The 21,807-nt window shown below is 35.4% G+C and overlaps 1 protein-coding gene across 2 annotated transcripts in view; it reads left to right on the top strand.

Moving 5' to 3' along the window:
- Positions 1-21,807, top strand: part of LOC145255696 (short transient receptor potential channel 7-like) — a 267,600-nt gene that overhangs the window by 241,248 nt on the left and 4,545 nt on the right. For both annotated transcript variants that reach the window (XM_080114270.1, XM_080114271.1), the window contains exons 11-12: positions 5,465-5,518; positions 15,779-15,848. In XM_080114270.1, coding sequence (XP_079970396.1) covers positions 5,465-5,518; positions 15,779-15,848 — 124 coding nt within the window. The remainder of the gene's footprint in view (positions 1-5,464; positions 5,519-15,778; positions 15,849-21,807) is intronic.

Consider the following 21,807-nt stretch of genomic DNA (forward strand, 5'->3'; position numbering starts at 1 on the left):
ATATATATATATATATATATATATATATATATATATGTGTGTGTGTTTTCTCCCATCTCATATTGTTGCTAGGCTGAGAAGATGGTATCACAGTAAATTAACATATAATACACTAGCTTGAAGAGGAGGGGGTAATGACTAAAATGATAATATGAAAAACACTACCTCCTCACCAAAAGGAGGAGCCTACCCTCCTAAAAAGGTTGAGGTAATTCCTGGGAAGACAGTCTTATGACATGAATTGATACTACCCATTAAAAGCTGATACAATGTATATATCTATAAAAGTGAAATTGTGTGTGTGTGTGTGTGTGTGTGTATGTGTGTGTGTGTGTGTGTGTGTACATTTCCCTACCAAACTACTCTGTCAATTTTCAGTCTACAGACTCAAGATTTGAGATAAGGGATATTGAGATTTGAGAAAATCTTTTTGATCGGTTTTCAGCCAGAAATTTGGCTGTTAAGGTTTCAACGATTTGACCTTTGAAAACTTTACCAAACTCCACTGCCAATTTTAGGCCTAAACGCTTTAAATTTTAGATGTAGGTTACTTCCACATGGATCAAATTTTTTAATTTGATTTGAGCCTAAAACAATAAATGCTAAGGGGTCAAAAGTGGGGTCAAAGTTTAAAAAATCTCTGCAGTCTCTACCAAATTACTCAGCCAATTTTTGGTCTAAACATTTGAAATTTTACATAAAGTGTATTCAAACATAAGGAAAGTTTTTAGTTGGTTTTTGGTCGGAATTTTGGCTGCTATGGGGTCGAAGTTCAAAAGATTTGACCTTTACAGTTTCAAGCAAACTGTTCAGTCAATTTTGGATCTAAACATTTGAAAGTTTACATAAAGGGTAATTAGACATGCAGCAAGCTTTTTAATCAGTTTTCGGGCGAAAATTTTGCTGCCAAGTGGTCAAAGTTAAAGAGTTTACCTTTGCAGACTTCTCCACCAATTTTGGATCCAAACACTTAAAATTTTAGATGTAAGTATCCTGGACATGAGTCAAACTTTTAATATATATATATATATATACATATGCGCATAAAGTTATGAACTGTACATAGGGCCCAAGTAAAGCCTTTTTTTTTCATTCATTTAAAAATTCCTGGTCATAAAAACACTTTTTATAGTTCCTTGTCCTGTTGGCTTGCTTGTTTCCGATTCAGAACAAATCAGAATCATCTATTATTTCGAAAGGGTTGGGAGGGTCTTACTAACCAAACTTTTTATTCTTGTTTTTTTTTTGTTTTTTTTTTTGTTAATTCTGCAATGCCAATGACATAATTGCATATAAATGTCATCATTTTCAATAAATTTTAAAAACTATTTGTGAAATTTGCAGTCGGACGGCCCTGAAGTATATGCGGTATTATGGTGATTAATGATGTCTCGTTAAAGATAGGATAAACATTTTCTTGTGATGGTGATAATGAATGACCAATGGTAACCATTTTTCCACACTTTCTGAATGCCCTTGTGCCTAATTAGTTCAAATGTTAAAATGTACATTTTTTTAATATTTTGTTCAAATAAACATTTCAAAAGGTAGTATCTGTTTTCAACATCCCAGCAACATTAGTCGTTTTACTATCGACGAAAATACTGCTTATCTATAAATATAAATCTCACCTGTCTGTTTAAATGTATGTATGTATGTATGTATGTATGTATGTATGTATGTATGTATACCTAAAACTTTCGACAGGAGCGACGGATTTTCACGAGATTTGTATCGTTTTGAAGCTCGACTCTTCGGATGACAAATATCGAAAAATTGGCTAAAAACATTAATTCTTTTACCCCCAACTGGACACTTTTCTACAGGGAGGGGTCGCTTTTTTCGCCGATATTTTCGAAAGTCATTCCCTCTTTTTGATTGCCTAGCCTTAATTTTAACCTTCGCCACTTCCAGTTTGGCGATGGACGCAACAGCAAAGACGTCACGTTTTTTTTTCACGCTCTTTTCCTCCTTCGTGGTACAGATTCGATCCTATCTGCCTACTACCATTTTTTTTTTGCTCAACATACACCTCCAAACACCAGTGCAACGCCGGGCACCCAGGCTAGTACATTATAAAAATGAAAATGCAAATGACTACTGTATATGACAGAAAAGTAATTCCTTAGAATTAAAAAAAAAATAAATATGCAAATTAGTAAATTCGAAAACTGTTTATGGTTGTTAGCAGTTATTCATGTTTATTAAATAAACATGAATCGTTTTGAGGTTAATATATTTAGGAGAGGCTGATAAAAAATTTTGCATTTAATCATTTATACATATGAATGTCTAAATGCAAAAGTTTTTTTTTATTTGTGAATTTTCACCTATCCTAGCTGAATTAACATCAAAATGGATTATGACTTATTTAATTATATATACGTATGTAAAGTTATATATGTCTATATGTACTGGATTCACTCCTAAACTAATTAACCGATCATTATAAGTTTTGGAAAACAACTGCTAGGTGAAACGGGTTTAAATGGGGGTTATATTTATTTCATTTAGTTCTATGTAAAAATAATAAAAGGACGGAAGCTTCCAGGGAAAATCCAGATACCCCTGGGTTTTAGGAAATTTTAATAACAGGCATTAATAAATGTTTACCCAAGTTCCAGTTTCTTTAGAGTAATATTCTATATATATAAAAGCCAAACGTCTGTGTGTATGTATGTATGTTTGTTTGTAACGCTAAAACTTTTGAAAGACGGAACCAAACTTGACAAATTTGGTATCATATCGAAGCCCCATCACCCGGATGACAAATATCGAAATTTCACGTCAAACGGACCACTAGAAGTTGGTCAACTGATAAGTTATTTTCGAGGGGGGGGGGCCCAAAAACCTGTCATTATCTATATATATAAAAGACAAATGTTTGTTTGTAACGCTAAAACTTGAGATGAAAGATTCCTCTCCCCTAAGAATAAAACATATGTTCAATATCTGCTTTTGTTTTTTCATTGTTTATACGGTCCCGAGCAACGCCGGGTAGCCCTGCTAGTCTATAATATAAATCTCACCTGTCTGTTTAAATGTATGTATGTATGTATGTATGTATGTATGTCTAAAACTTTCGACAGGAGCGACGGATTTTCACAAGATTGGTATCATTTTGAAGCTTGATTCTTTGGACGACAAATATTGAAAAATTGTCAAAAAACATTAATTTCTTCACCCTCAACTGGACACTTTTCTATAGGGAGTGGTCACTTTTTTCGCCTATATTTTGTAAAGTCATCCCCTCTTTTCGATTGACTAGCCTTAATTTAAACCTTCGCCACTTCCGGTTTGGTGATGGACGCGACGGCAATGACGTCACGTTTTTTTTTTCACGTTCTTTTCCTCCTTCATGGTACGGGTTCGAGCCCGGCTGCCTACTACCATTTTTTTTTTTTTTTTTGCTCAACACCAGCTGGGCAACGCCGGACACCCAGGCTAGTCTATAATATAAATCTCACTTGCCTGTTTAAATGTATGTATGTATGTATGTATGTATGTATGTATGTATGTATGTCTGCCTAAAACTTTCAACAAAGGCGACGGATTTTCACAAGATCGGTATTGTTTTAAAGCTCAACCTATCACATGACAAATATTGAAAAATTGGCTAAAAACATTAATTCCTTAACCCTCAACTGGACACTTTTTTCGCCGATATTTTTTAAGTCATCCACTCTTTTCGATTAACTAGCCTTAATTTAAACCTTTGCCACTTCCGGTTTGGCGATGGACGTGATGGCAAAGACGTTCTTTTCCTCCTTCGCAGTACGGGGTTGAGCTTTGCTGCCTACTATTACTTTTTTGGGGGGGGTCAACACACACCTCCAAAAACCCAGGCAATGCTGGGTACCCATGCTAGTCTATATATATATAAGGCAAAATGGCCGCACACGTTTTGGTATATCCAAGAAAAGCTTGAGGGGAGCGTCTCGAGAGGGTTACTATTTTGGAGAACTTTTTATATACTTTCTAGATTATAATATGCATGATTTGCGATCGGCCATTGTCTCTACATTTATTTTAATCAACTTTTATAAAATTCCCTCTATTTCGTCCTTTCGTGTCTTTGTTCGTCTTTTTCGTATTAATAAAGCGAAACTAATCGAATTGAATCAGTTCGCCGGCTTTCCAGCCAGGACCTCCAGAAAAGCAATTAACTTTGATATCAAACAATTGCTATTCATTTGGAGAGCTCCCCCTTCTTGGGGGAGCTGGTTTTCCCCAACATCATAGGAAAGCAGAAACTGGCCTGCAACCAACTTTTGTTTCTGCGCCTGCGTGATTCTCAACTTATTAAACTTTTTTGATTGACATCGATAAATTTGAATGCTTTTCACTTCCTCTTGCGTCGATCTTGACTTTTTTTTTTACTTCCTTTTCCGCCTTCGCGTCATGGGTTCGAGCCTGCCTGCTTACTAACACTTTTTTTTTTTCCAAACACCCGGGCAAAGCAGGGCACCCCCACTAGTATATATATATATATATATATATATATATATATATATATATATATATATATATATATATATATATGAGAGAGAGAGAGAGAGAGAGAGAGAGAGAATTTAGAGGATGCTTGCTTAAATCCAATTTACCACTTGAAAATCCGATTTTCAGTGATATATATATATATATATATATATATATATATATATATATATATATACACACAATTCTCTAGGAGAATTGAAGCAGTAAGATGAAAAACTATAGATCGAAACATTATCATGCCAGTGTAGTAAAGCTTGTATATATCTGTATAAATAAACACTATTAGATATATATAACGATATTTTTCAATAGATCTTAATAATTATTTTTAAACCTACAGACACAAGTGTTTTGAACTTACATGCCTTCAGTATAGGAGATGATAATTACTGCCAGCTGGAGGATTCGAGCCCAGTCACAAAGTCACTCAAGACTTTTGGCAGCTGGTATTCAACTTTCAGGCTATCACAAATAAACATGAGAAATGAAGGAAATTAAGCTTCTATAAATGAGAAATCAGCCAACAGTAAACAGTCAGAAATTATTCAACAACATCGGAATATTGAATTGTACTAAAGTTGATCACTTATTCATAATTCCCTAAAGAGGGTTCAATTTTGTTCTTAAAGATGTCTTATAATGATATTTTTACATAAATATTAATAATTATTTTAAAACCAACAAACACACTTGTTTCAAGCACATGTTCTCTTCAGCGTACGAGACGATAATTACTGCCATGTGTAAATAAAATGACTGTGATTTAACTTCACTCTGCAAACTTGATTTTCATGTGTCAACTTGAATTTTTACAAGGGTCTTCTGATTTCTTCCAGAATTTCTATTAAATCATTGCATGATATAACTATGATATATCATTTTATTTATTTATAACTTTGTTGCAATTTTTGGAATAACTATCTATTATGTATGGCACTTACAAATTCAATATTCAATTTTCCAGGACGACAATAAAAGTATCGATGACAATGAATCTTTGAATAACGTCGAGAGAAAGGTAAAACTATTTTTCTTTCATAATCTTATGCTTTTTTTTATTTAGTCATCACATGTCTGGTGATATAGGTGGGAGAGAACTTGAATGCCTACTAAACACTATCCTCGAGTGTTTAATGTCTCTCTGTATAGGGGTTGGTCAGAACAAACTGGAATGAGTATACTTTTCCCTATAAGTAAACCCTGACCAAATATTCAAAATCACATAGTATTCACAGCCCAAATAAGATCTTCTTTCCATGGCTAACAAACATTAGCTTTTATGTATTTATTTGCTTCCCCACGAAAGCAAATTAGACACAAGGTCGTTTTTAATGTAGGGTTAAACCAGCTCCCCTAAAACAAGGGTAAAAAGGGGGAACTCTGGCAATATCCAAAAAAAGAGTAATTGTCTTAGTATGAAGGCCCCCCCCTACATGGACCAAGGACCAACTAACTTATGTGCAGCATCTGCAGAACAGACACCACACCCCAATCCCAGCCCAAAGGCATGAGGAATGGTGCACCTTCTCCAAGTGATGTTACCTCAAGTAATAGTGCAAAGTTGGATACTCCACCAGACAAGATAAATTAGTGTCCTGGAATGCAGTAAGACCAAGAGACGAAAACAAAAGATATACTACAGCATATAAAAATGGTTTATTGTGGACAGGAAAATCATGTTCTCAATTTCTTTACTAACTCAGTGTTTGAGAAATAAAGAATTTTAATGGAACATTCGAATATCTATGTACCTCATAAATTCAAATGTTAGCCCTAGGTAGTGGACCCCTTGATTTTTTTTTTTTAAATTCAATTTTCACCCCCAACAAGGCACAGTGCCACTTTGAAGCAGGGGGCTACTATCAGGGACTTAAGTAGCAGGGTCATTCTGAAGGGAGATGAGTAGAAAAATGTTTGTTAACATTACACTTGAACTTCTGCATATTAGTGCAGTTGGGAAAGCAGAATCTCGGAAGGGAGTTCCAAAGACCCGCAGTTCTGGGGAAGAAACTATTGGAGTAAATGGCTTTCTTGCACCTAGGGATCTCTACTGTAAAGGGATGAGACTTAGTAGCTTGTCGGGTTTGTCGGGGGTAGTTACGTCGGGGAGGTACAAGTGTGTGCAGTTCGTCAGAGCATTCACCATTAAAGTATTTGTAGAACAGGCAGAGGGATGCAACATCTCGTCGATGGGACAGAGGCTAAAGCCTAGATGACAGTTCAGGACCTATCAGGTTGGCAACTCTCTTTGGAACCCTGTTCAGGAGCGAGAGACAAGCAACAGATGCACCAGCCCAGATGTGACAACAGTACTCCATACATGGGCGAATGGTGGCCTTATAGAGGTATAGGATACTGTCAGGCGTAAGTAGTTTTCTAGCACGGTAGAGGAAGCCAACCTTCCTTGCAGCAGCCTTGGCAATGCTCTCAATGTATCTATTCCAGTTCATATTCCCTGTAAATGTTAGGCCGAGGATTTTAAAAGAAGTACTTTCAGGCAATGTGTTCTTAGCCATTGCTATTGGTGGTAGAGAAGGTTTCTTGTAGTTATTGAAGCAAACAAGCTTAGTCTTAGCAGCATTGAATGTTACCATCCATTTTTGTCCCCATTCCACTACAGATTGGAGGTCATCCTCTAGTGTTTCTGCCATTTCCTTGGATATGTGTTCATTTGTTTTCCCCTCATATCAGTTATAGAGAGTGGTGTCATCGGCAAATATACTCATCTCCGAAACACTTTTATCAGGGAGGTCATTTATGAATATCAGGAATAATAGAGGTTCAAGGATAGACCCCTGAGGTACTCCTGCATTTATGTCATATTGTTTAGATGTACGACCATCGAGGACAACTTGGATTTTTCTCTTACGTAAGAAGGATTTAATTACATTATGAATTCTTCCTGTGATTCCATATGATCTCATTTTCCTTAGAAGACCATCGTGCCATACCCTGATTTCTGAGAACTTCCATTGAAGTAAAATAAAACAAAAAAATAGGTCTTATTCTCAACAGTGCAAAATGTAATGAACATATACTCAAATTGCATAATTGTCATATATATATATATATATATATATATATATATATATATATATATATATATATATATATATATATATATATATTTACTTCTGTGAATGGAAATTTAATTAACTTTCCTAGATTTACATTTTTGGATTTTACCGTCATTGGATAATTTACCTTTCACCAGACTATCCATTCACGTGAAATTACCTTTTTCTTCACCATATTCTTTCTGCTTCACTTTTTGTTATCAAGTAAGATCTTTGACTTACTTGCAGTTTCATCAAATACTTTTGTATGCAAAATCCGATCCCGCATTTTGCTAATTCCTACCCTCTGATGAGAAGGAAAGTATTTCTCCGCGAATTAAGGACTATCCACTTATTAAGTGTTTCCTTTTCAGATTAAATATGTTTTTAACTCTTTTTCAAAGTGTTTTTTAACATGTTTTATTAACTATTTGTTCTTATTATAAGCTCTATCTCCTATTTGGTTTTATCGAGCTTTTACATCTGGCTGAGATTACTTTATAAATATTAATTCTTTAATATTTATAATATCCTTTAGTTTATCATCTTGGATCATTTTGGTAAATTTAATTGTAATTTTTATTTGATATATATATATATATATATATATATATATATATATATATATATATATATATATATATATATATGTGTGTGTAAATGTGATTACAATTAGTTTGTGTTCAAAATGGAGCATTGTTTCCACATCTGGACAGAGGTTGCTTGGTGTACCCTATCCTGCCTCGATAAAGTTCAAAACCGGCTTCGAAATCTAGTCGGTGATGCACTTTTTCTTTCCTGTAGCTTCTTTCCGACATAGGAGACGTTGCAAGCCTGTCTCTTCTCTATCGTTATTTTTATGGCAAGTGCTTGTCTGAACAGCAACCTATGGTCCCCCACTTTGAAAATTTCACAAAAAATACTCGTCTATCTATAACCGACTTCCTTTTCACTGATAAATAGAAAAAAAGCATCATCCCTTTTTCCTGCTTAGGTTCATTTACACTTGATCTTAATCTCATAATGTTGAATGTTCAAGTACCATTCTGTATCTGTGCCTAAATCTAAATGCAATCACGAATAAAGCTTCTTTCCTAGAACTACCCGCCTGTAGAACACAGTTGCATTGGCCTGTTTCCCGGCCGACTCTCACACATGCACACATAGTATGGTAGCCTTCAAGTCTAATGCAAAAAAATTCTTGTTGAACCGTTCCCTTAAATAATCAAACGGTACCCAACTTACGCCATTAACGATTACTACACTAACATATTGCATTCATTAATCCTTATCCCCGAGTTGCCTTCGGTCCTTGATAAGTGGTGACTCCCTTGTAAAAAGAAAAAAGTTTAAGATGAATGAGAACTACGGTGTAGATAAAGTAAATCTAACTAATGAGGCTATTGAAGTTCTTCAGAACTTTTAGATTTTATCCAGAATAATTATCAATTATTGATACTTAGCGAAGATATTTTGATACAAAACCTATCCAAGAACACTGCCAGGTAGATAAAGTACATTTGTGTGAATTTTCAAAAAAATCAGCAAAGCTGTTTAGGAGTCCATAGAGAATGAACTCTCACACACGCACGCATAGACACAACACACACAAAGTCTCTTGTATATAATAGTAGAGATATTTTGGTGGGGGGGGGTACCATTTTCAAAATGCTTAGAATTCCGTTATTAGGTCAGGAAATCATGGTTCAATCCTTGATCAAGTCATAACAAAGACTGAAAAAAAAAATGGTACTTGAAAAATCAACATTATGAGGTGAGGATCAAACGTAATGATGCCTTTCCTATATTTTTGCATAGTAGACAGTGAAAAGGAAGCCTTTGGATCGCCCTCAACTAGGTTTGATCCTTTTAAATTTTTTATTTTATCACGCATCAACATTTTTTAAAGTGATTTAATCATTAAACACAATTGCAGAATAATTAGTTTGAATTCTTTGGTTTAATGGCATAATGATTAGATTTTAATATAGTTTAAAAAAAACAAAATTAAAGATCCGTATCATGTATGTACCCGTGACGAAACGAAAATATCATATTCCAAAAATCATGTAAACTGATCAAATATTCTCTTTTTTTTTTTTTAAGAAAATCATTTTCAAGTGATTAATGGAAATTTAAAGGCATTACAGCTTAAATCGAGTATGGAGTAATATTGAATTATCTCCCTTTGTTTTTTGTTTTATTTTTTGGGGATTGTTTCTAAAATGGTGGGTGAGACCGTCACTTATAAGATACTCATAAAATTTTATTTTCTTATTTAAAAATAAAATTATTTAACTAATCTGCATAATTTTTAAAATATAATATTTTTGTTTCATTATGAATACGTGCATCATAACCGTTTTTCCTTTAATTTGATTTTTTATATAGGGGGAATTCTGGATAAGAACCAAAGTAGTAATTGTCTGTATTTTTGAGATGAGGTGTTTTCATTGATTGAGATTGTCGGACTGACTTCCTCATCTTGGTTGTTATTGTCACAACGGTTCCCCAGTTCGATACAAAACACCTGACGAAGGCCGGAGGGCAAAACGGCCAAAACGTTGTGACAATAACAACCAAGATGAGGAAGTCAGTCCGACAATCTCAATCAAGAACCAAAGTTTTGTTAACTTAATGGCACTAATGAAACACAGAGAAGAACAGGAGCTAGTGTGATTGCAAAAGTTAGAAATGGAGTAAGTTCAGAGAATAGACCATTACTAACTAGAATAGCTATACTACTGTTAACCAAGGGAAGGTTCTATAAGACATGTGTATATAATATGATTATGTATAGAAGTGAAAGCAGTAAGGGTTGAGGATATGTGTTGCATGAAGAGAAATAATATGAGAATGATACAATATATGTGTAATGTGAGTCTTAAAGAGAGACTTAGATCTGATGAGCTCATAGGAAGGCTGAACACTTCTCTGAAGAGTAGTGGGAGTACTTGTAGGTTGAGGCATGATAACCAGTTTGTATGCAAGAAATATACAACAATGGAAACGGATGAGAACTGAAGTGTGATCATTAAATATCAAAACTATAAAATTGTCTGTTTTAGTTTTTGGGGCTATTTTATGATGAAATACAATCTCCATTGTAAATGATTCATCTGTTATATATTCGCTGCAGCCGATCATCAAATGTGTTTTAAAGTCTATATAATTTCTAAAAGTCAGTCATTTCTCGATATATGCACTTGTTGACGATAATAAAACTCACACAGCTGATTATAAAAATATTTTGTTTATTCGAAATAACCTTTTCAGTTTCCGAATGACAGTTTTGACATTAGCGATGAAGTGCAGGACGGGGTGTTGTGTGGAGAAAAGTGTGCCGCTTCTTGCTGTTGTGGTCGCTCCCTTTTTCTCTCCGTTGCCTGCCATCTCTTATTGTCTTGAAAATGTGTGCCAATCTCGCTGACCCAATCTCTGGAGAGTCTATGTCTCACATTTTGACCGCCTTTGACATCATTCCCAGGGCTCTGGATTATTTAACGCATTTATCTGTTATCTCTTTGTTATGCACCTATTGTTAGAATGTCCGTTATTAGGTCAGGGGACCGGGAACAAATCCTTGATCGAGTCATAACAAAGACTGAAAAAATAGTACTTGAACATTATAAGGTGAAGATAAAGGGTGAATGAAGCAAGGCAGGAAAAGGGATGACGCCCTTTCTTATATGTCAGTGAAAAGGAAGCCTTTAGATCGCCCTCGACTATGGTCGATTCTTTTATTATTTATTTCATCACACCTCAACATCTTCTAAAGTGATTTAATCATTAAACACAATTGTAGAATCCTTTATTAGTTTCAATTTTTTGTTTTAACGGCTCATTTGGCATAATGATTTGATTGTTTGCTAATGGACCAGAAGACCAGAATTCATTTTTCTTTGTACTAATTAGTCACTGCTCATCACTTATCAAGGCTCAAAAACCACTCAAGGATAAAGGTGAATGATTTTATCAGATGAATTGTGAGACAATACGTTGATGATTCGTAATGTTGAAACTAGGCAGAATTTGATTATTTAAGAGGACAACTCGGCAAAAGTTTGTTAACATTGGACTTTAAAATGACTATGCTGTAGTCAGATGAGAAGTAGCCTTGTCGTATTATGTTCCGCATACAGGTAGTTGATGGAAATAAACTTTCCTCATTTAAGTTCTGTTTCATTTTAGGTACCAAGGGAAATTATTTACAGTTACTGTAGCTAGAGGAGCTTTTGTTGTAAATGTTTAACAGAGAGGAAGCGAAGATTAGATTTCTCAATTATTGTGTAAATCAGAGCCGGTATTTGTTTGATTGGCAACCTTCATGTGATCTCATCCGTGAGTACCGGATTCTAAAAAAGAATTAGGGAACCAATACCCTAGAAAAACAGAATTTTGAGGTGAGGATTGTTAATTCATATTATTTGGACCCTCGGACTACTATTCTCATTTTTAGTATTACGTTCACAAAGTTTCACTCAATTTCATCTCCAATCTTCTTTAGTTGAACATTTTTGTTGAACTTGGGAATCTTTCTGTTGAACTCAGTTACTTGTATGAATTTCAAATGGAACCCTTTATTTAATCTATGCAGGTAGCATGTTCTCATTCCATAAGCCATGATGGTAAGAAGTCCTAAGTAATTCGCAATTCTGTTTTGAGTGTTGCCTGTACTGAGAATTGAATTTTCAACATTCAGAAGAGTGTAACTTACAGCTGAGATTTACCAAGTACTTTATTCACTATGCCATGGATTATTCAGGCAAATATTGGATAAAATAAATGTTTCCATTCAAAATTTTGTGCAGATTCTCGAGTTTGATAAAATACAACTAAAGAAGATCGAAGGTTACATCAACCAAAATGTTGCGAAAACATCACTCAGGATGAGAACACTAGTTTAAATATTAATTATCAATCCACATCTCAAAAATTCAGAAACAGAATCAAGTAAGTTCACACATAATTCTACTTACCATAATTGATTGAATGGATTTGAAATGTCGACATCCGATTATCAGAGTCCATGATGGTATTCTTTAGATTAACCACATGATTGATTTAGTCTTATGTAGTCAGTATTATATCTACAGTTTTTTTTTAAATTCTATTAGCAATAGCAGACTCTCTTCATTTGCATATTTTTAATAGTACATAGCATAGATTGTTAACGAACACACTCAGGTACCTGATGCTGACAGAGAAGTTGAAAGTCTTCTGAATCTTTTTCTAACAACGTGCCCTGGATTGTGCTCATCCAGAGAAACCACTACTTCAATTGCTTTAAACATAAATGTTTTGAAACTAAAGTTGCCTTTAGAACTACCAGTAATCACTGCAAGAGGATTATAGAAAACACGCAATAGTCATATGCTCAGTACATCAAGTCCAAACTAGAAGTCAAAGGCTTAGCTCCCACGAGTTTTGTCGAATAACAAACAAGCTCCTGAGAAGATGCACATCCTCTATCCCTACCAATGGACCTGAGGTGATTTCGTCAGCATCTAACAAAGCCTAACTCTTTGGCAAGAACTTTGCATCAAACAACCCTCAAACAACCCTATGCGATTATGCCACCTACCTCTCGAATTTCCTTTCAAAAACGAAAATAATCTGAGAAAAATCTTCATATTTGTTTGTAATGTCGCCACACTCATCAATAATCTTGATGCCAGTAGAGCAACTGGTCTTGACAATACTCCAATCATAATACTCAAAAAGCTGCAACCGGAACTAGAACTCATTCTTAACACATCCAAAACCAAGCTTCTATCTTTTCACTACCAACACTCTGATCCCCACTTGGCTCCTCCTCCTACAACAACAACAACAACAACAACAACAACAACAGAAGTACTTTAATTTTTTTACATGAGGGATGGACGAGGGGGGGGGCATACTAATACCAGGCAATGCCGATTAACAGGTCCTGCTAGTATATATTATAAAACTCAAATCATCTTGCTTGGGTGTTGAAAACGTTTATCCTGTTCTGGTTTACAACATATGGTTACAATAAAAACAAAGCCATAAAAGCTTCTATTTTTAAATTGAGAATTTAGGGGATCATCTTTCTTATTTTATTTTATTTTTTAAATAGATTTATACATTTGATTTTTTTTTTTCACTCCTAAAACTGAAAATAATTTTTTTTTTATTAAATTTGGTTTGTCTTACAAATAAAAATAGTTTCGCTTAAGTGATTTACCCCTTTTATTTTCATTTAAAATAATAAAATACACAAATAATGTTTTCATAATTTGCCGGTGAATGTTGAAACTAAAATACTAAGTAAATTTTATATTCATGTATTACACAAAATAAAGGTAGAAAATTATTTATTAATGAAAATAAATAGAATTTGATGAAAACGATCGTAAGACACAGGAGAGTTTAAAAGGGAGGCAATTTTTCGTTTTAATTTAAACAAAATGGTCGCAATTTTTCACCTGTTAACAAAGTTGTTTTGTTTAATAATTCAGAAATATTCCGGTAATTCCGACTGCATAATTTGGAAGCTACCACTGTAATTTATTAGAATTGAGAAAAAAATTAGGTGAAACCATTTTTTTTATCTGAAAACTCCATTTATCGACTACAAAATCTCGCCTCAATTCTGTAGAAGCACTGTTAATTTTTTTATCACCTTTAAAATGTGCAAATAAAAACAAAACTACAAATGCTTTCTGCTATTTTTTTATATCGGCATTTTACGAATTTTATTTTTATTTTTCATTGCAAGAGTTCAAAGAAAAGTTAACACATCATAACATATAACTTTTTTAAAAACCCGAAGATAATAACAAACCATGTACGGTTTTAGTGTCCTAAAATTTTTAGGATTATTTTGACTATATTTTCATTGCAGGTAGGAATCGTTTTCAAACTAAAAAACAAAACGAATACGTTTTTATAATGTAAAAAAAACAAAAACCTACTTAATCTACACATTTAAAAAAAAAAAATTTGGTATTCTTTACAACCTAACCCAGCATAGTTTACCTCCTAAAATAAAATTAAAATTTACTTTGGTTTTAGCTAATACGTTTCAACGACCTTTTGAGATAATATAAAAGAAGGAATTAAAAAAAAAAAAAAAATTTTAAACATTTTTAGAGTGGGGGATCACTTCCCTCACACACTTCTTGGCCATGTGGCGGTAAACGAAACAAGTAATCAATAATTTTTAAAAGTTTGGTGGTGGAGGTTGGGGGTCATAAGTTCAAATATTTTAAAATTACAAGAAACATTTCAAAACATGTGTATGGGGGGACTTTTCCTTTTTTTTTTTTTTCTTTTTTAAGATTTGCTTTGAAAAGGGTCTCACTGTTAAATATTACTTAATCAGTTAATTATTATTCCCTGACATTTTAGGGTTGTTAACACACACACACACACACAAACTAGGGTGGACTTGTATAATGCAAAATCCTTCCTTGTATTTTCCAAACAAAAACAATAGTTTTCTCTATCAATATATATCTAATTTAATGATATGGAGTAGATTCTAAACCACATCATAATGAATCTCTAAATACCAATTCATAATTTGCATATCTCTAGGTGCAGTTTAAATTGTCCACATTTGCATTTTCATCCATCACTATTGTCTTCGTGCACATAAATCAGTTATTCTCTCTGAAATACCCACTAGTAATAATAGTATAGTTTCAGCTTCAAATATAAAAGTAATATAGTTTGGGATTTAGGCAAACAGATATTAAATCTCGGTGCTTCTACATTATTGAAACGAGATTTTGTAGTCGATAAATGGAATGAGATTTTGTAGTCGATAAATGGAGTTTGCAGATAAAAAACAATGGTTTCAACTGATTTTTTTTCAATTCTAATGAGTTACAATAGTAGCTTCCAAATTATGCAGTCGAAATTACCTGAATGTTACCGAATTATTAAACAAAACAGCTCTAATCATGCTAGCAGGTAAAAAAATTGCCACCATCTTTGTTTTATTCAAATGGAAAATTACCTCCCTTTTAAATTCTCCTGTGTTTTATGATCATTTTAATCAAATTCTATTTTTTATTTTCTTTAATATCGATTTTCGTAATTTTTGGATATAATCATCTTAAAAATATGAGGAATACGTAGATACCATTGTTTTCATGCAAAATTCAGTTTTACGATTTTTTAAAATCTCGTCCCAATTCTGTAGAAGCGCCTAAATCTCCATTACTAATAGATTTCATTTTATTTTTCAGCAAGTTCTAACTGGTCTAGTGCGTAGATATATTGTCCATTCTACAAAGGAAAAACTGGAAGACAATGAAGGTTAGTAGAGCTCAATCAATTTACCATTTTGTCGTTTAGTGTATTTCTTCCAAATATTAGAAAAGTGCAAAAAGCACAGTGTAAAAGACAGCTAAAAGATGTGTACATTTTGTTTTTGTCAATTTTCTTATCTTATTTTAGTTGAGGATGAGGTATCCTACTGGATTCCAGGAATTTATCTGCTCAGACATTCCAACCGAAAGATCTTTTTAAGATTCTAACCATCATTTTAAGTGCAATTGTTTGCATTTCTCTTGTTTTTGATTCACCGTCAGCTTTTGAAATTTTTTTTTCATAAGTCTGGCTGCTTTTATAGTTTGTGAACTGATGAAGATCTTCCTAAGATTCTAGTTTCTTTCATATTGTACATTGTCTCTCCCAGCTCTGTTTAAACCAGCATCATTGGGGATACTAACTTTTACTAGGGCTGCTTCATTGACCTTCTTGTTCTATATCATTATGCCAGATTTAACAGCTTTTTTTTCCGGTATATAACAGTTGGAATTGTACAGTCATAGTGAATGTTTTGTCAAAGACAACTTTAAATCTGGATATGATAGACATCATAATTATATCTGCTAGGAAGTTTTATGACGTAGAAATACGGATAGAGAATGCTGCGTTTCTTCTAATGAGATAAAATTGACGATGATACATCTTTTACTGGATCCTATGGAGATCATAACTTGGATGAAAATCTTTTCTAACGGTAGATTTAAATCTAGAGGTAGTATACAACATAATCACATTGACACACTGATCCCTATTAGATCACCAAAGTTAAGCAACATTGAGCCTGGTCAGTATTAAAACGGGTGACTATTTGGGAATAGCAGATGCTGTTTGTGCTCTCTGCTTATTTCTGCATTGTTTTCAGTCATCTTGGACTTCGGCTTGCCACTGGAATCAAACAGTGCCGATTCAGGAGAGGAGTGGTCAAGAGATGAGTGGTCATGAGATGAGTAGTCAGGAGATAGGTGGTCAGGAGATGAGTGGTCAGCCCTTGCTTCACAGTTCAGTGCGTGTCATCCATCATCTCTTCAGCATGATCAGAGGGTCTTCATTTTTCTGACAGATAAACATCTTAGAGATAATTATCCAAAGAGCAGTGGTCATGCTGATCCTGGTTTTTGGCAGCCTATTTTATGGTGCAGTAACCCAAATGGAAAAAGTCATCTTCTGAAGATTAAAACGAAATTGTCTCAAATCGAGCTTCTTTCTGTTTTCACAAAGCCATCTTTATGAGGCTAATATGAAGAAGGTCAGGTTGAGATCTTCCAATGATATTTTTTAATATTTGATTGCTTGTTTTCTCATTTTTTCTCATTTTTTTTCTTTTTTAGAATACATTCTGGTTTCGGGTAAATCATAGACCGTCCCTATTTTCCCATCTGTTTCTCCCTTTTATCTGGATTTTATCTTTCTTCTGCATTTCTATTTCTCCCACTAGTACCTGTCTTGCTACAACCACTGCAAATAACTTTTATTTTTCCTGCAAATCACATGGACACACCGATTCCCATCAGATCACTGCAGTTAAACAACGTTGAGCCTAAAATTTGGAAATTCTGAATGTGCTCTCTGCTTATCTCTGCATTGTTTCCAGTCAGTTGTGAGCTTTTCTTTGCCACTGGACTCAAGCAGGGCTGATTCAAGAGATTTTGGAGATTGTGTAACCCTGGCCTCACAATTGCAACCACCCTTACAATGGATATCCATTTTCTCTTGAAACTGAACAGAGGCATCACATTCTAGAACCAAATCCAACTTTCATGAACAGTGCAATAACTTGTCATTCTGTTTCTTGACCATCATAAGTTTTATCCTCACTAGTAATCCATAATTTCAAGATTTTTTTTTTTTGGTCCCCCGACAAAAGGAGAGTGGACCTGTAAATTCACTCTTGTCTGTCTGTCTGTCTGTCTGTCCACACTTTTCTCAATAACTACGCCTTGGAATTTTTGGAGATTTTGTACAAACATCAAACATGATATGAGTAAAATGTAACAAAATGGATTTTCCGGGAAAACTCTGGTTGCCCCCCTAGGGGTGCATTTCGGGTTAAAATGGCTAAAATGGACATTTTTAGATTTTTATCAAATTTTCTGAAAAGTTTTACTAACTGATTTCTATATAATTTTGTTTGTTTATACTTCACAATAACCCTTGGGCATGCCCCAGTGGCCCTTTAAGGACTGATAAAAACACTCCATTTTTGGGACTATTTTACCATATTTGTCCAAAATTTTCTGTGTATGTTTATTTAGCAGTTTTGTATGGTGCTGTACTCAAATTTAAATATGTTAAAGCCTAAAATTGCACCGTTCGTTCATTTTCACCAGGATTTGACGTTCTCTGGGGGCATTCGGGGCTAAATGGAGGGGGGGCAATGCTGAACTTAGTCATTTTTTTATGCCTCGTTCACTGTGCAGTCACGGGGGACCATGCATGCTTCACTTGTTTATTCAATTTTCACCTAAACATGACACAGTGCCACTTTGAAGTAGGGGGGGGCTACTATCAGGGACATATGTTGCAGGGATATTAGGAAGGGAGATGAGCAGCAAGATGTCTGTTCCCATTACACTTGAACTTCCGCATGTCAGTACAGTTGGGAAAGCAGAATCCTGGAAGGAAATTCCAAAGTCTAGCAAGATCGCCATGGGCATGGAATATGTGCCTACATTAAAGATGGCTTCCCGTGTGGCAGGGATATCTCTAGAGAAGATCCTAATTTACCCTATATGTGCTTCCGGGTTGCACTTGCTTACACCACTGCATTTATATTTGCCCTCTATCGGCCTCATAACAGCGGAGTTACTATCTTTAAGAGTATATCCACATCCTGTCGGCACATCTCTCGGCTAACATCCACATCTGCGGTGACTTCAACGTCCATAACATGGAATGGCTGATCCATTCAAATAAGACAGACAACGAGGGGAGGTTTTGTCATGATTTTGCCATTGCTTATGACCTCACTCAGATTGTTCGCGAACCCACCCGTGTGCCCGATACTACTGGTCAATATGCAAGCCGCCTAGACCTTTTTCTCACAACTTCCCCTGAGCTATATTCATGTTCCGTTCATTCTCCTCTAGGATCCTCCGATCACTCCGTCGTATCAGTTAAGATAAAAATGAAATATAATAAGTCCCCAGACGTATCCCTCCACCGTACTGTATACCGATACTCTATGGCTAACTGGGACAGCTTCCGTACATTCATATCTGATTTACCTCTGCATTCCATGTTTAAAAAGGATGTGTCCTCTATAGTATCAGATCTGAACGAATGGTTAATTGTAGGCATAGACCAATTCATACCATCTAATAAATTCCAACAAAAACCTAACAGCCAGCCATGGTTCTCCCCAGAATGTGCTGCTGCTATTGCGCACAGAAATCACTTTTTCCATAGCTACCAACGTAATAGATGCACTGAGACTAAAGCTTCTTTCAGGACTGCCAGCAACCACTGTAAAAGAGTAATAAAAAATGCAAGAGAGCTATATGTCCAGTCTGTTAAATCCAAAGTAGCTGATCAGCGGCTTGGTTCCCACCAGTTTTGGCAAATAACAAATAGGATCCTGAACAGAAGTGTGCGTTCTATCCCAACCATTATCAATGGACCAGAGGTCATCTCGTCAGCATCAGACAAGGCCAAACTATTTGCCAAGAACTTTGCAGTTAATTCTACCCTATGTGACGAAGGTCATCAACTCCCCATATTTCCTCCTATAACACAGAACACGCTAGGTAACATACAAATATCTGTGCATGAGGTCGCCAAGCTAATCAAGAACCTTGATTCCAGTAAAGCAACTGGTCCTGGCGCCATCCCAATTATAGTGTTAAAAAAGCTTCAACCAGAACTTGCTCCCATACTTACGAAACTGTTTAAGCGTTGCCTTAAGGAGAAGTGCTTTCTGACTCCCTGGAAAACCTCATCAGTATGCCCTGTATTTAAGAATTCAGGTGATAAGTCATCTCCCTCTCAGTACAGACCAATAAGCCTCCTGTGTGTTATGAGTAAGTTGCTGGAATCCATATTAAATAGAGAAATAGTAAACCACCTCAGCAGAAACAATCTTAGTGACACACAATATGGTTTCCGTTCTGCAAGATCTACCGCAGATATGCTAACGGTTATATCTCACAGGATTAGTGAATCTCTTGACAAAGGCTTCCTTTCTAGGGCAATTGCTCTTGACATATCAAAGGCCTTCAACAAGGTATGGCACAAGGGTCTACTTCACAAGATTTCCAGCTACGGTATAACTGGAAATGTTTTTTCAATCATTAAATCATTTCTCTCCGATAGGATCATAAGAGGAGTGGTTGATGGACAAAAATCAGAGGCCTGCAATATAAATGCTGGAGTCCCTCAGGGGTCAATCCTCGACCCAACTCTCTTCCTGATCTACATCAATGACCTCCCTAAACACATACTTAAATCATTTGTTGACATCTATGCTGATGACACGACCATCTACGGCAACACATCAAAGGCTGTAAATGACAAAGTTCTCTCTCTATCTCTCTCCTCTGATCTCGAGCGCGTGGTTCAGTGGGGAAGTCATGGCTAGTTACCTTTAATACATCTAAAACCAAACTCCTATCTTTACATCATCAACGCTCTGATCCCCATCTGGCATCAATTGAAATGGATGGCTCTCGTCTAGGAGAAGCTCCGTGTTTTGATAAGCTTCTGGGGTTGTCCTTTACTCCTGATCTGAAATGGAACACGTACATCAAGTCTGTTGCCAAGGTCGCTGGAAAGATGGTGGGATCCTTCTACCACTCCAGAAGACATCTCACTACTAATGCAATTCTCTATCTATATAAAAGCCAAGTACGTCCAAGGATGGAATACTGCTGACATATCTGGGCAGGAGCTGCTAAAAACAGCCTATCCTGCCTTGACAGAGTACAAAATAGACTTCGTGGCTTAGTTTGGATGCCCTTTTCTCTACCCTACAACCTCTCTCCCACAGAAGAGACGTTGCGAGCCTATCCTTGTTTTATCGTTATTCCCATGGCAGGTGCTCGTCTGAACTCCAATCTCTGGTCTCCCCTCGCCAATCTTTCACGAAAAACACCCGTCTAGCTGAATCCACTGTGAAAAATTTCCCCCACTCTTTATCTGTGCCTAAATCAAAACGTAGATTCCATGAACAAAGCTTCTTTCTTAGAACTGCACGCCTGTGAAACTCTGTTCCGTCTGCCTGCTTTCCACCTGACTACAACTTGGATGTCTTCAAGTCCAACGTTAACAAATTCCTAGTGAACCGCCCCCTTAAGTAAACACTTCATCAAATCTCCACACTAACGTACTGTACTTGCAATAACCCTTATCCCTGAGTGGCTTCCGGGCCTTGATAAGTGGTGACCATCGTGTAAAAAAAAAAAAGTTCCTGGGAAGAAACTATAGGAGTAGAACGCTTTCCTACACTTAGGGATCTCTACTGTGTAGGGATGGGATTTAGCTGCTTGGCAGGTTTGTCAGAGGTATTTACATCAAAGGAGTACAAGCGCTTGTAGTTTGTCAGAGCATTCACCATTAAAATACTTGTAGAACATGCAGAATGATTCACCATTAAAATACTTGTAGAACATGCAGAATGATTCACCATTAAAATACTTGTAGAACATGCAGAATGATTCACCATTAAAATACTTGTAGAACATGCAGAATGATTCACCATTAAAATACTTGTAGAACATGCAGAATGATTCACCATTGAAATACTTGTAGAACATGCAGAATGATTCACCATTAAAATACTTGTAGAACATGCAGAATGATTCACCATTAAAATACTTGTAGAACATGCAGAATGATTCACCATTAAAATACTTGTAGAACATGCAGAATGATTCACCATTAAAATATTTGTAGAACATGCAGAATGATTCACCATTAAAATACTTGTAGAACATGCAGAATGATTCACCAT

This window comes from Euprymna scolopes, chromosome 31 (assembly GCF_053919585.1).
Source record: "Euprymna scolopes isolate OS-2025 chromosome 31, ASM5391958v1, whole genome shotgun sequence".
Classification (NCBI taxonomy): domain Eukaryota; kingdom Metazoa; phylum Mollusca; class Cephalopoda; order Sepiida; family Sepiolidae; genus Euprymna; species Euprymna scolopes.